The following is a 13,729-nucleotide window of genomic DNA, read 5'->3' on the forward strand; positions in this document are numbered from 1 at the left end:
TCGCTTATTGGCATTGTAAGAGTAGTCTTGCATGAAGAACGTGGCTAGCTGTCCAGTTTGAAAACGTTGTCCGGGAACAAGTGCAGACATTCCATGAATACTTGTCAAATCGATGAGTGCTCTGGCGTTAGTCAAAGTCATTGTTGACTGGAAAAAGAGATTGCTGGCAGTGTTGGCGCGTGACTTGTCGAGAAGCTGGAAAACGATGAATGGCACAGACAAAATAGAGCCTCCGCGTAACTATAACTGCAATCAGGTCAAGAGGACGAAGGATCATTTTTAGAGTGGCCGACACTATTTTTGTGTGGTACTGGTACTGGAATTGGGACGGGTACTGGTTCTGGGAATATGACTCTAGACTGGTACTGGTTTTGGGAAAAACTCCACTGACGAATCGCAGTAACAGCAGGTATCACTTATTCGAGATTGGCTTTTCTAATCAAAGCATATGTGATCTCCGGATAGTGCAGCAACTTTAGCAGCTGCTAAGTAGAACATGTGGATTCTTTGTGTTGTTATATCGTCGCTTTATCGCTACTAGTATTAGTTTATTCGTACCTCGTTGCGTTTATCGAACTAGAGCACCATTAAGAAGAAACACTAGAACATACATCTTCTAGCGTGACAGGTACATTGGCATGACATGCATGTACTACCAATGCCGATTGTCAACCCAGGTTTTTTGCAGGATTGAACCTTAAGATGCTCCATCTGGCTAAAGTCACATGCTCTGATCGTGATGATCAGAGAGAAACATTCAGTTCTTCCCAACTGTTTAGAATATCCAATATATAGAAACTAATAACCCTTCTATTCTGAACTCATCTTCACTGAGCAATTTAGAACATCTATTTGTTATTAATTGACATGATCTTGGACAATTTATATGCAGCATCACTTCGTTGTAGAGCCGAACTACTGTGACGGATGCTCCTGAGGCAAAGCTCGATTAACATCATGCGCAGAGCACAATTTCCTCATCATGCCGTATGCCGCCAAACACTTTGTAATTCGCCGGCCAGGAGACACGCAGCTTCAAGAAGCTTAATACTCCCTTGAGCCAGCCATGCGCCTGTTGTTATGGGTTTTGCTTGTGACTTTGGTCACCTTCCTTTCAAGTGGCGACGCTGCTCCAGTCGATTCGAATAAGCAGCTGGAACGCGCTGCAATCAACAAGGTGACATCACGCAACCTTGCTAATGACAACAGTCTCACACATGAGAAAAGATTCCTGAGGGGAGACCGCAGCAACATCGTGAATTTGAAGGATGGAGACGAAAATGAAGAGAGAAAAATCGGCCAGAAGATGACTACGGCACTCAAATCAATCAAAGTCTGGTACCTCAAGTGGGAGCAGAAAATTCTCTTGCCTGGGTTTAAGAAGATGGCGAAGAAGGAGATGACTTACTCGAAACTCATGGATCGCTTCCGTGTAAGAATGATGAATAGTGGTCGGTGGGGCACACCGTCTGGGTTCAAACGATACGGAAGGCTCTACAAAGACTACCTGATAAGCATTAATCGCGCGGACCTTGCGGTGTGAGGGTCTGGCAAATTGAGTGGTCGTGATAAGATGAAAACCATCAATAAATTTGCTTCGAGCGCTGTCCTTCTCACAGGTTGTACTCGTTTGATCTTACATGTAATTGCCGCCATGCCCTTGACTGTGGCTACACCCATAAGATAAGGACGCTTTGCGCTCTTTAAAACAACTAACAAAGTGAGTGTGTTTAAGCAGACTCCCCTACCTGCCAGCACGAGATGCGATGCCGTAGGTGTCGCTTATGAAGTATTTTGTTGATGTGGCACAAATTATGAAGGCTCAATATGATGCAGTCGCACGCTGCACCTCTGTCGTGTACAGACTCATTCTTCGAAGTAGTAGTTTGTTGTTGCATATTAGTAGGTATTCTGGCAATTTTCGCTGTCAGTCACAAATACATTGCCTACACTCTCTTTGCAGCTCATGATATTCTACATGTACTCATACCATCGACTGTATGTGGAACAACTCACTTCGCGATCTGTGCTTTTGCTTAAGTGTTTTTAGTCAGTATCGGGGCGTAGCCAATCAGCGCGACTAGCGCCACACGCTTTCACTTCACTTCGCGCATGTGACGGTTGGCGCGTGCGTCCTGTTTAACAAGCGAGATGCCTCGCCACTTATTCCCACATTGACCGCGGAGTGCGCGCGTCGAGTTGGAGGAGATGACGGCGCTGCAGCAGTCCGCCGTGTCTCCAATCACCAGAACCAAGCCCAGTCATTACGCCACTTTCAGCGACGATGTCGACGAGACGAAGCAGAGGCTTCACGACGCCAAGGCTGCTACTACACCTGGCACAGCGTCCTTCTGGTCGCAGCTCTTCTTCTCGTATGCCAACCCCATGATGGACACTGGCAACCAGCGTCAACTAAACCTTGAGGATCTCTGGGAGCTGGAAGGAAAGAATCGCTCTGCTGCTGCGTTGGATGAATTTGTGGTCCACTACGAACGACATGGCAGGTCAATTACCAGAGCAATGGCGGCCGCGTACGGCCGAGAATTCCTAATGTGGGGACTGGTGATGCTCTTCTCAACAGCTTGCGGTCTCTTCGCTCCTGTGGTCCTGAACCACGTGATAGCCGCGCTCTCGATGGTTGAGATCGACATGAACGATCTCAGTGTATGGCTCGGAGTCTTCTTCGCCTCGCGGTTTGCGAACGCCATTCTGTCCGTGCAAATGAACTACGGGCTAGAGATGATTGCACTGCGTCTCACAGTGACGCTTAAAACGCTGCTCTTCCAGAAGGCGATGCGGCGGAGTCTGCGAACAAAAAATGATTCCGGTGTCGTGGACATCGCTAACTTGCTCACCTCGGACGTCAACAACGTGCTGTGGGCGGCCTTCCAGGTCAATAAGCTCTGGATAATCCCCATTCAGATCGTTGTGGCAGTGTGGATGCTATACGCTGTAATCGGCCTCGCTGCATTCGCTGGGCTTGCAGTCATCGCAGTGTCGATGCTGGCAAGTTATTTCCTCGCAAAGTTTTCTGGAGCTGCTTTCTTGGATCTGATGCAACGCAAGGACGAACGACTAAGTGTGATCAAGGAGGTGTTTACGGCTATTCAGGTCGTAAAACTTAACGCTTGGGAAGGTAAATTCGCTGAGAAGATTCGCCGTTTTCGCTCCGTTGAGTTGTCGGCTGTCAAGCGATTTCTCTACCTGGGAGCCGTCAACATTACTATTCTCTGGTCCTCGCCACTGGCAGTGTCAGCTGTATCATTCGCAGTGTACGCGGTAGTCATGGGAAACGAGCTAACTGCTGCCAAAGTATTCACAGCCATCGCACTTTTCAATACGCTGAGAGATCCACTTCGAGACTTACCCACAGTCATCCAGATGTTCATCCAAGCCAAGATCTCGATCGACCGCTTCTCTGCCTACCTCTCTCTTGAAGAGTTCACTCCTGCAAACGTTACCCGACACGACCCGGCCCAGCCTGATGATGTTGTGATGACAATTGAAGACGGCACTTTCGGATGGACGAAGGATACACCACTACTCAACCAGGTTAACCTCACTGTGAAGAAGGGAGACCTGGTGATCGTTCACGGATCTGTCGGTAGTGGCAAGTCGTCCTTGTGCTCAGCTTTATTGGGAGAGATGGACAAACTGGCGGGTAGCGTGTTCGTACGCAGTCGTGTCGCCTACTACTCGCAGCAGACGTGGATCCAGAACATGACGATCCGTGACAATATCCTGTTCGGACTACCGTATGATAAGGAGAAGTACTCCAAAGTGGTCGCTGCGTGTGGTCTACTTCCAGACCTGAAACAATTCCCTGGTGGTGACTCGACTGAGATTGGCCAGAAGGGTGTCAACTTGTCTGGCGGACAGAAAGCGCGAGTCTGTCTTGCTCGTGCGTGTTACTCAGATGCCGACATTCTGCTTCTGGACTCTCCACTTGCGGCTGTTGATGCGGTCGTACAGAGTCAAATATTCGGTGACTGCATTTGCAACCTGCTAGCGGAGAAGACCGTCGTGTTAGTGACGCACAGTCCCGACATCATCGCAAGTGAGGCCGCCAACGTGAAGATGCTGGTAGAGGACGGCAAGCTGAAATCCACTCGGAACAACGTCGATCGGCCACGTACGTCGTACACGTTGCCTGTGTCTCCGCGTTCAATCGAAGAGGATGATGGGAATTTCGAAGAGAAGGACGCTGGCCGTTTTATCGATGATGAGGAACGTGTGGAGGGTCGTGTCTCTAGGGACGTTTTCTTGAAGTACTTCCACTCGCTGGGTGGAATGAAGGTATGCGTTTTCCTGTTCGTAGTGCAGATACTGTGGCAAGCGTTCCAGATTGGCAGCGATCTGTGGTTGAGTCACTGGACCGGCCAGAAGCTTAACTCAGACAAAACGGTGTATAATGTGACGGTGTATGCGTGGCTTGGTGTCGGAACGGCGGTCATGGTATTAGTGCGAGCAGTAACAGTGGCGGTCATTGGATTGCGAGCATCGCGTCACCTCTTCGACAGCATGACGATGTCTCTGTTGAAAGCCCCACTCCGCTTCTTCGACGTGAACCCAATCGGTCGAATCTTGAACCGCTACGGTGACGATATCACCGCGATTGACTTCATGATATCATTCTCCTTTCAGGAAGTTCTTGGGCTTCTTTTCTTCACAGCATGTCAATTGGCGACGGCTGTATACATGATAAAATTTCTGGGCGTGCTGATCATCCCGCTGGTGTGGATCTATGTGAAAATTGGAAACCATTACTTGGCTCCATCGAGAGAACTCGCGCGGTTGTGGAAAATATCTGCGTCGCCCATTTTGAGCTACGTGAGCCAGTCGGAAGAAGGTGTTGCTGTAATTCGCGCCTTTGGGCAGGAAACGGTGAATCGCATGGTTGCAGAGAACTTTCGCCGCAACGACGTCAACTGCCAAGCGTGGTTCGCTCAAATGGTCTTGAAGTACTGGTTCCAACTGCGCATGCAGCTCGTTGGCTTCGGTGTTGTGACTCTCGTAGTCTCCAGCCTCGTTTATCTACATGATTTCCTGACACCAGGTCTTATTGGATTGGCTTTCACGTATGCTCTTAGTGTTGATGGTAGTCTTGCCAGTCTTGTCATGTCGTGGTCATGGTTGGAAATCCAAATGGTCGGCCCCGAACGTATTCTCGAGTACGGATCCATTCCAGCCGAAGGAAGCCAGCGACCACTAGTTATCGAGCCTGATGCTGCATGGCCTCGTTCCTCCACCGTCCAGTTTCAAGACGTTGTTTTCAGCTACAAACCAGGTGCTGCACCTGTTCTCAAGGGACTGTCCTTCAATATCCAGAACAACGAAAAGATCGGCATTGTCGGACGCACCGGTGCAGGCAAGTCCAGCCTCACCATGGCGCTCTTCCGTATCAATGAGTTGGTCTCCGGTCGCATCCTCATCGACGGCATCGACATCGCCACTATGCCACTACGCACATTGCGATCGAATCTGTCCATCATCCCGCAGTCACCTGTACTGTTCAAGGGTACACTGCGAGCCTACATGGATCCGTTCGACGAGTTCACGGACGCGGATATCTGGAATGCATTGGAGAAGGTGGATATGAAGACGCAGGTGTCGGCACTGGAAGGTCAGCTATCGTACGAGTTGAGTGAGAACGGGGAGAACTTCAGTGTGGGCGAGCGGCAGATGCTGTGCATGGCTCGCGCTCTACTGACTCGGAGCCGCATCGTGGTGATGGATGAGGCGACGGCGTCCATCGACCACGAGACGGAGAAGAAGCTGCAGCAGATGATCAATCGGGACTTCCAGGACGCGACGGTGTTGACGATCGCTCATCGATTGGGCACGGTGTTGGATTCGGATCGTATCCTGGTGTTGAGTGATGGTCGTGTGGTGGAGTTTGATAGTCCTCGGGAGTTGGTGAAGAACACGAACGGAGTGTTTTACGAGTTAGCGAAGGAAGGCGGCTGCTTAGCAATGCTGCAAGATTAAATGTTGCTGATGCCTAACGGGTTATTGAGGACACTTATCTAGAATACTACGGCAGTTCCTTAATAGAAGCGACTGGTGCTTCGTAGCGTGGTGCCCGACGTTTATAGTCTTCAGAGTCATTAATGTACTCAGTCTTCACGCTAGATGAGCTACCACTACATGCACCAAGTGTCAAAGCAGCCATGATACCAACTTGGTTGTCACTGTTAAAGGTGCACCAGCCAGCTTCAGAGCAACCAGCGAGCATCTCGAGACGAGTTTCGTTCCCATATATGTGCACACTCAGCTTCTTGTGCTGCAGACCTTCGGGACGAATGAAGTTGTCGAAGAACTCGAGCACATCAGAGAGTTGCAAAGTACGCACTAGGTCCGCTAACTTTGTCTTGCGACCAAATTCGTACTGATGGTTCGCAATTTCCACCAAAAGAGCTTGCACCTCCTCCTCCTGGCTCTTGGGCCTTTCAACATACCCCTTGACGACGGACTGGATGTGTTTCTGCAATTCGCCGGAGCTCATACTCGTCAACATTTCGCGAAAGTCACGCCAAAATGTATCGATGCGCTGCTCAATGAATTCCGGTGAGGCGACATTTGATTGCACAACAATCTTGAACGACTGCACGCCATTCCCACGACAAGGAGTCGAATACACAGTGTATCCGAGTTGCTCTTTGGTCCGCAGTTGGTCGAAAAGAGGCTCGTCAACAATCTGCGAGAACAGAGCCAACTTAGCGCGGTCCATGCAGTTCTCCACGCCGATCTGGTAGATGCAGTTCACGGCACAATTCGCGTTGTCTGGATTGGGGTGAACACGTTTGTAGATGGTATGCACTCCACTGGAAAGTTTCACCTGTCGCCCAATCCAGTACTTCTTCGATGACGGCATGGACAGAGCTCGAGGTGCTCGCACTTGATCCACAATGACACCAGCAAGATCCATCGCTTCAGACAGGTTTAAATTGCCGTACAAAAGGATATCGCAGAAGACCTGACGAAACAGACGCTTAGAATGGGCTATGACGTCATAGTATGAGCACGTCCCGATCGCATTAACGATGTCGTCCACGCTCCAGCTCCGTTCGTGCAGCAAGTTCGACTCTTGCTGGACTGCATGGCGGTGCGCTTCCTCCAGGCGCATGTTCTCGAATGAACGGCACTTGGCGCGCTTCACACGCTCAAATGCCTCGTCCCCAATGTGGTTTCCGAAATTACCCATGACTTCCAGGATCCGCTGAACGAGAATGGGTAACTTGGAGCTGTACCCTCCAGTGCTCAGGTAGATATTGCTTCCGTTGAGCCGCAGTTTATAGTTCATACCAGCCAAAAGAGCGTCGTAGGAATACTCATTCAGCTCATCTTTCAGACAGGCAACAAACAGTGCCGATAGAGCGTAGTTATATGGAGTAGGGTTCACTTCCGGTGAGTGAAATGTCGCCACAGCAAAAGTCCGAGGTTTCTTAAACTTCACATCAGGCTTGTACCACACACGACAAATATCATCATCACGAATGAGTTGCGGGTGCTGGTGTTGGGTATTCACAGTCTTCTCGTCCATAAGATTCAGATCGATCACCACGAAAGCGTTCGGAGACGGCAGATGCAGCGCGCAATTCTTTCCTGGATTCTTCATTTCTTGCATAAACTCCTGGGGTAGCGGTGTTTCACGGTATTTTGTACCGTACCATTTTTCTTCGTTCGTTGCGCGCTCTTCGAAAGTTTGGCACACGATAAGCACTCTCAAATTCTCTGGAGTCATCAGCTTCAGAAGCTCAAGAGCCTGTACCCATTCGTGCGGGAAGTAAAGAACTCCTTCTGATATGATGTCGCGCTTCGGGAAGATGTGCATGTTGGCGGCGACGATACTCGTGAAGTCGGCTGGGGGGTTCTTGCTCTGAAACATGAAATGCGTTTTGGACATGATTTCCATCTCGTCAAACATCCACTTTTCCCAAGGCGAAGCAAGCATCAGCTCGATGTACTGGAACATGGCCTTCAGTACATCGTCGGTGCGCTCGATGCCGTCGTCCGTCACGTCGAAGCTCACTATGAAGAGTGAGAATTCGTCATAATCCTCAACGATTCCTGCAAACACGGTGTTCGCCCACTTTTTCTTCTTAAGGTAGGATAACAGTGAGCCCTGTCCTTCGTGGCCGATTAGATGACTCAACACCGACGCGTGCTGTTGGGAGTAACCTTTACCACGCAGTGGGGGTAGCACCCAGGACACTTGAATCAGTTTCCAGTCCATAACTGGAACGACTTCCAGTCTTCTGGCCAACTGATCGACAGTGTAGGGCGGTTCTCCATCAAAACTTGGGGTTTCTCTCCCCGAATTGGGAATTGCAGTAAAGTACTCGAGCACCCACTTGCTCAACGTCTCGACGTCTTCTTTACCATAGACAACGAGCTTCATGATGCTGGCTGAGTAGAATTCCTTGTAGAACTTAAGAAGAGCCTCCCGAACGTTGATCCCCTTCTCCACAGGTGTGACACTGAGCGTCTCTTTATTGCCCACTCCGAATCTGTTATACGGGTGTTTATGGTTACCCAGGCCGCGTTCTAGCTGATTGATGCGCCAGCTATCGTCCTGTAGGTAATTGGTGCTCTCCGAGTCCACCGCATTCATCTCTCGCTCTGTGGCGCTGGCTGTGAAGAGCGGTGCAATGAAGAACTGAGCAAAACGGTCGAGCGCCTCGTGCAGATGCGCAGCCCCCACGTCAAAGTAGTAATTAGTATCGCGTCCAGAAGTGAAGGCGTTGCTGCTGCCGCCGTGTGCGTTCAGGAACACACTGTAGCTGTTCTCGTCCGGATACTTGGCCGTGCCCATGAACAGCATGTGCTCACAGAAGTGCGCGAGGCCGGGAATATCGTCAGGGTCAGAGTGGAATCCCACGCGCACGTCCATGGCGGCCGAAGCCGTCTCGGTGCTCGGGTCGGACACCACCAGCGCATGGAGAGCATTCGGCAGCGTCAGATACTTGAACTGCCGCTCGTCCAGCGACGACACATCGATCCCGTCCCGGGTCTGCACCACGCGCGGCGTCGTCATTGATTGACTGGCCGGTTCGTTTTCAGCGTGCCACAAGAAACGTACATAATGTATCCATCACAAGAAAATGGCTACATGCACAGAGCAACAAACAACGATGTGAACGTGAGCAAATTCGTTTGTTGTACTCGTACACGTCCACAGCTACTGACATTGTCGTATTAACATCAACACGTTGTTTTCCCTCCATACGATCCCTACAGAATCCAACCAGCCGTGATGGCGTCGTATGTCGCCTTCCGTACGAGCGGTGTACTTGGTCCATCAGGTTGGTAGAAGAGCAGGGGAGCCGACGATTTTATCCACGAGTAGGTGTCCACGAAGTCCCAGACCGTCACACCGACGCATCTCACGGTCTTTTTGCAGGCTGATACAACGTTGGTGATGATGCCGACCTGTTGTTGCTGTTCGCTGACAGTCGGATTCGCCATGCTCGTCTTCACGTCGAGCTCTGTGATCGCGACGTCCATGTGCTTCACGGTAAATCGCCTGAAGTTTTCAAAGATCTTCGCGCCCGCTACGGTATCGTTGTTGCTGTAGTGAGACTGGAATCCGATACCCTCGACCCAAATTTTGTGGCTTCTGAGGTCCGTTGCCATTCCCAGCACGGCGTCCGACTTGTTATTGACAATGTTGATGTTGAAATCATTGTAGTACAGTCTGGCCTGTAGGCTGAGCTTGGCCTTGACTTCGTTAGCAGTCTTGAAGGCGGTCGAGATGTACTCCTTTCCAGTCTTCTTGTACCAGAACGACTGGCGGTATGAGCCGTCTTCATTAAAAGCTTCGTTAACGACATCCCAGGCAGTGCACGAGTTTCCAAAGTGCGTCATGACCTTGGTGATGTGGTTGGACATAGCTTCCAGCAGCTCAGCCTTTTCAAGAACCTGCACCCACTCAGGAACTTGTTTGTGCTGTGGGTCAACAAACACATTAGTAAAGGGCCATCGTCGAGAAGTCGAAAGTTACATACCCAAACTAGCGTGTGGCAGCGAATTCGAGCTCCTGTTTTATTGGCGAAAGCAACAATTTTGTCGGCGTCCTCGAACGTAAAGTTCCCTTGCTTGGGCTCTGTGGCATCCCACTGCAGTGCACTGGCGCATTAGCAACGGCAAAGAACTGAGCCACAGACAACCCGAACGGAACGCACCTTCATGGCGTTGGACGGGGTGATCATTCCGAAGTCGCTGGTGCTGTTCAGTTTCTGAATGTAGTATGGATCGCCCAGTTGCTTGATATCTGTGGCGGTGCCCATGTATTTTCCTCCCCTGTTCTGCCACGCTGTCTTAGCTAGGTCGTTCAACCCCTTAGTCTCTGTGTACGTTGACTCGATCATGACTCGAGGATCGCCGAAGGCGACGGCCAGCGAACTGGCGCCGAGCACCAACGTGATGAAAACGTTCATCACTTCTCGTTCGTGCGCAACGAAGCGAGAAATGAAGAATGTCAAAACGACGAGATGGACGGGCACCCCGCTGTACATCTTGACGTTCAGTCCATGCTGCATTAGTGCAGCGTAAGGACGGCGTTTTCCCGCTTCGCCACAAATGATGATGCCTCACTGTTACTGTGCATACATTCAGTACACACCGAGATTGACCACGCGATTTGTATTCGCTTGGGCCAAGTTGAAGCTCTAAAGGGCCGCACCGGAGAGATTGACAGCACATGTGCATTACCGTTACAGTAGCTGTTCGTGAGCCCGCAATGGTGCTACTCTGCTCCGATGTTCAGGGATGCCCACACTAGTATCTTCTTGAAATCGCTATTGTATGGCCGGAAATCAATACACTCTCAACGACAATACTTGTTAGTCTTCCATTCAAATAAAGTATCGTATCGCAAGAGTGTAGCGTCATGAAAAGGTTTTTTATCAGCAAGTTTTTTTGTTCGGTTGTGGTTCACAACTCGTGATGAATGACAGCCCTTGTCACGTACTTCATGTATTAATTAAACTTAAGAAGTATTTTGGTTACTGAGTACCTCTTCGAAATGAAAAGACGTGTATATCCTTGGGGCACAGAGAGCGTCATGCCTCAAGAATCCTTTGAAACAATCCCTTGCACTGCCTTTCAGGAACGATCGCAACTTTGTGAATGCCTTCAGTCACATAGGGTTGTCGCTGTGACATTGACTACAGCGGCGATGCCCGCCATTGAGGTGACGTGAATTCGTGAGGGGGCTATAATACGGACCCCGTGGACGGTGTGTGGTGTAAGACCTGTGTGGCTCTTGTAACCTACTTCGATAAGGACATATTGTAGGTAGATGTTAGGTACACTAAATGACCTCAATGTGTCTCACTGCAAGACTATTCACGTGACTATTACAATAAAGTGGGTTCACTAAGGAGAATAAAGCACACGACAAACTTCTTTATTGATGCTCTATTCTCCGCTGCTGATATTGCATGCATGTAATAATCTTACTTGTGATTTCCCGTAAATGACGACACTGGCTGTAGTCTACAGTTAGTAAAAGTGTTCAGCGCAGCACTTGAACGCTAGAGGCTATTAACACCTACACAAACAATCTGCAGCATTCAAGTAGGCGCAAGTTAAGGCGTCAAATAAAATCTCAAGCGAAAGGAAAAGCGAACAGCACTTTATAATCGCTGTTAGCATAATATGAAGATATTATCTTCTCCACGCGAACGATGAAGTCGATTTCATTATCAAAAAAACACGCCATTGCTCAATATTTTTGACCGCGACATTCTAGAGCGTCTTACATTATTGTGGGCATCTTGTCGGCTTGAACTTGCTTGCTGTGGCTCTGTCTTAAGAAATACTATAATACGGCTATATTTTTCGTGTCTATGCGATGCTTTCGATACACAATGGGGCTCAAACACCTGCCAGTAGAAACTGTTTGAGACAACAATCAAAGTTGTTTAAGATTCTCGAAACAGGTACCCTATCCATCGGTTGATAGTGACTGCGAATATTACGAGCTAGATGCCACTAGATATGGGAGCTTTAGCGGACGCAACCCAAGCAGACAGTCGCTCCGCTCCATTCACACCTCACAGTTTAGTTTCCTTGAGCAACCCGTTCGCCTTGTTATTTCACTTTTGAAAGCACACATTTAGAATTTTCAAAACTCGATAAAAGCGAGCAAACTCTTTGTTTCACAACGACATAAACACCTCTTTTCTTACCAGACTGCAACTGTCCGTGGTCAGCTTACCAAATCCAACCAGACGTGACCGCATCGTACGTCGCCTTCCGTACGAGCGGCGTATTGGGTCCGTCGGGCTGATAGAAGAGCAGCGGGGCCGAAGCTTTAATCCACGAGTAGGTATCCACAAAGTCCCAGACTGTCGCGCCAACGCAGCGCTTAGTCTTCTTACAGGCCGAGATAGCATTGGTGATGATGCCGACCTGCTGTTGCTGTTCCGTTACGGTGGGGTTCGCCGTGCTCGTCTTCACATCGAGCTCTGTGATCGCGACGTCCATGTTCTTAATTGTGAAGCGACGGAAATTATCAAAAATCTTCGCGCCCGCTACGGTGTCGTTGTTGCTGTAGTGAGATTGGAATCCGACGCCTTCAACCCAAATCTTGTGGCTTCTCAAGTCCGTAACCATTTTCAGCACTGCGTCGGACTTGTTGTTGGCAACGTTAATGTTGTAGTCGTTGTAGTAAAGCTTGGCCTTCAGCTTAAGCTTGGCTTTGACAGCGTTAGCTGTCTTGAAGGCGGCCGAGATGTACTCCTTTCCAGTCTTCTTGTACCAGAAGGACTCGCGATACGAACCGTCTTCTTCGATGGCCTCGTTCACGACATCCCACGCGTAACATGTGTCTCCGAAGTGTGTCATGACCTTGGTAATGTGGTTGGACATGGCCTCCAGCAGCTCAGCCTTCTCCAAACTTTGCACCCACTCCGGAACTTGCTGGTGCTGCGAAGCCACAAAGCAACAGCGTCAATACTGTCGTTTTCCACGACAATTAGCGTTTTGGAAACTTACCCAAACAAGCGCGTGGCAGCGAACTTGAGCTCCAGTTTTGTTGGCGAAGGCAACAATTTTGTCGGCGTCCTCGAACGTAAAGACGCCCTGCTTGGGCTCGGTAGCATCCCACTGCAGCACGACATTAATTACTACAACGACGTTAACAGTGTAATCGTATACAATACCCACCTTCATGGCGTTAGCCGGAGTGATCATTCCAAAGTCCTGAGTTGTGTTGAGCTCCCCGGTGTAATACTTGTCGCTCAGCTGCTTGATGTCGGTGGCCGTGCCCATATACTTGTTTCCCATCGACTTGGCCAGGTCGTTCAATCCCTTCGTGTCCGTGTAAGTTGACTCGATCATCACTCTAGGATCCGCAATAGCGACAGCCAGAGAGCTGGCACCGAGCGCCAACGCAATAACAGCGTTCATCGTTCCAGGCCGAGTGCGTGCACGAAGAAGCGAGGAACCAATAATGGCCGGACGTCGAAATGGAGCAGTGGACAGACCAACGAACTACATCCCATCGCAAAAGTCTTTCTTGGTGTTCGGTCCATGTAGCGTTGGTAAGGGCAAGCCACTGACCCTTGACAAGAAGTGCATACAGTGCCTTTGCATTATGTAAGGTGCCCCAGTGAAAGGCAAGCCTCAAACAGAGAAAATTTTCCCTCTATTCTCTCAAAAGCAGGTGGGATCAACCAGTAATGCGCAGATTTTTAGATCACAACTTACACAAAAGTTGTGG

The 13,729-nt window shown here is 49.7% G+C and overlaps 6 protein-coding genes across 6 annotated transcripts; 4 read left to right on the forward strand and 2 right to left on the reverse strand.

Moving 5' to 3' along the window:
• The first annotated feature begins 993 nt into the window (after window positions 1-993).
• PPTG_17847 (hypothetical protein) lies at window positions 994-1,615 on the forward strand. The gene has a single exon (XM_008915713.1). It carries the CDS (start codon window positions 1,067-1,069, stop codon window positions 1,541-1,543), a length of 477 nt encoding a protein of 158 aa, XP_008913961.1. The 5' UTR covers window positions 994-1,066; the 3' UTR covers window positions 1,544-1,615.
• A 470-nt stretch (window positions 1,616-2,085) lies between these two features.
• PPTG_17848 (hypothetical protein) lies at window positions 2,086-6,099 on the forward strand. The gene has a single exon (XM_008915714.1). The coding sequence runs from the start codon at window positions 2,209-2,211 to the stop codon at window positions 5,986-5,988; it is 3,780 nt and encodes a 1,259-aa protein (XP_008913962.1). The 5' UTR covers window positions 2,086-2,208; the 3' UTR covers window positions 5,989-6,099.
• PPTG_17849 (hypothetical protein) lies at window positions 5,890-9,056 on the reverse strand. The gene has a single exon (XM_008915715.1). It carries the CDS (start codon window positions 9,035-9,037, stop codon window positions 6,035-6,037), a length of 3,003 nt encoding a protein of 1,000 aa, XP_008913963.1. The 5' UTR covers window positions 9,038-9,056; the 3' UTR covers window positions 5,890-6,034.
• A 29-nt stretch (window positions 9,057-9,085) lies between these two features.
• Window positions 9,086-9,577, forward strand: PPTG_24208 (hypothetical protein; the record flags this gene model as incomplete). Its single annotated transcript, XM_008915716.1, has 3 exons — window positions 9,086-9,142; window positions 9,241-9,345; window positions 9,404-9,577. The coding sequence occupies 3 exons, from the start codon at window positions 9,086-9,088 to the stop codon at window positions 9,575-9,577; spliced, it is 336 nt and encodes a 111-aa protein (XP_008913964.1).
• Window positions 9,578-9,754: 177 nt separating this feature from the next.
• PPTG_24209 (hypothetical protein) lies at window positions 9,755-10,087 on the forward strand (the record flags this gene model as incomplete). Its single annotated transcript, XM_008915717.1, has 1 exon — window positions 9,755-10,087. The coding sequence occupies one exon, from the start codon at window positions 9,755-9,757 to the stop codon at window positions 10,085-10,087; it is 333 nt and encodes a 110-aa protein (XP_008913965.1).
• Window positions 10,088-12,113: 2,026 nt separating this feature from the next.
• PPTG_17851 (hypothetical protein) lies at window positions 12,114-13,416 on the reverse strand (the record flags this gene model as incomplete). Its single annotated transcript, XM_008915718.1, has 3 exons — window positions 12,114-12,933; window positions 13,003-13,113; window positions 13,174-13,416. The coding sequence occupies 3 exons, from the start codon at window positions 13,414-13,416 to the stop codon at window positions 12,220-12,222; spliced, it is 1,068 nt and encodes a 355-aa protein (XP_008913966.1). The 3' UTR covers window positions 12,114-12,219.
• Between the last annotated feature and the right edge of the window lie 313 nt (window positions 13,417-13,729).

Source organism: Phytophthora parasitica, assembly GCF_000247585.1.
Source record: "Phytophthora parasitica INRA-310 unplaced genomic scaffold supercont2.75, whole genome shotgun sequence".
Taxonomy (NCBI): Eukaryota; Oomycota; class Peronosporomycetes; order Peronosporales; family Peronosporaceae; genus Phytophthora; species Phytophthora nicotianae.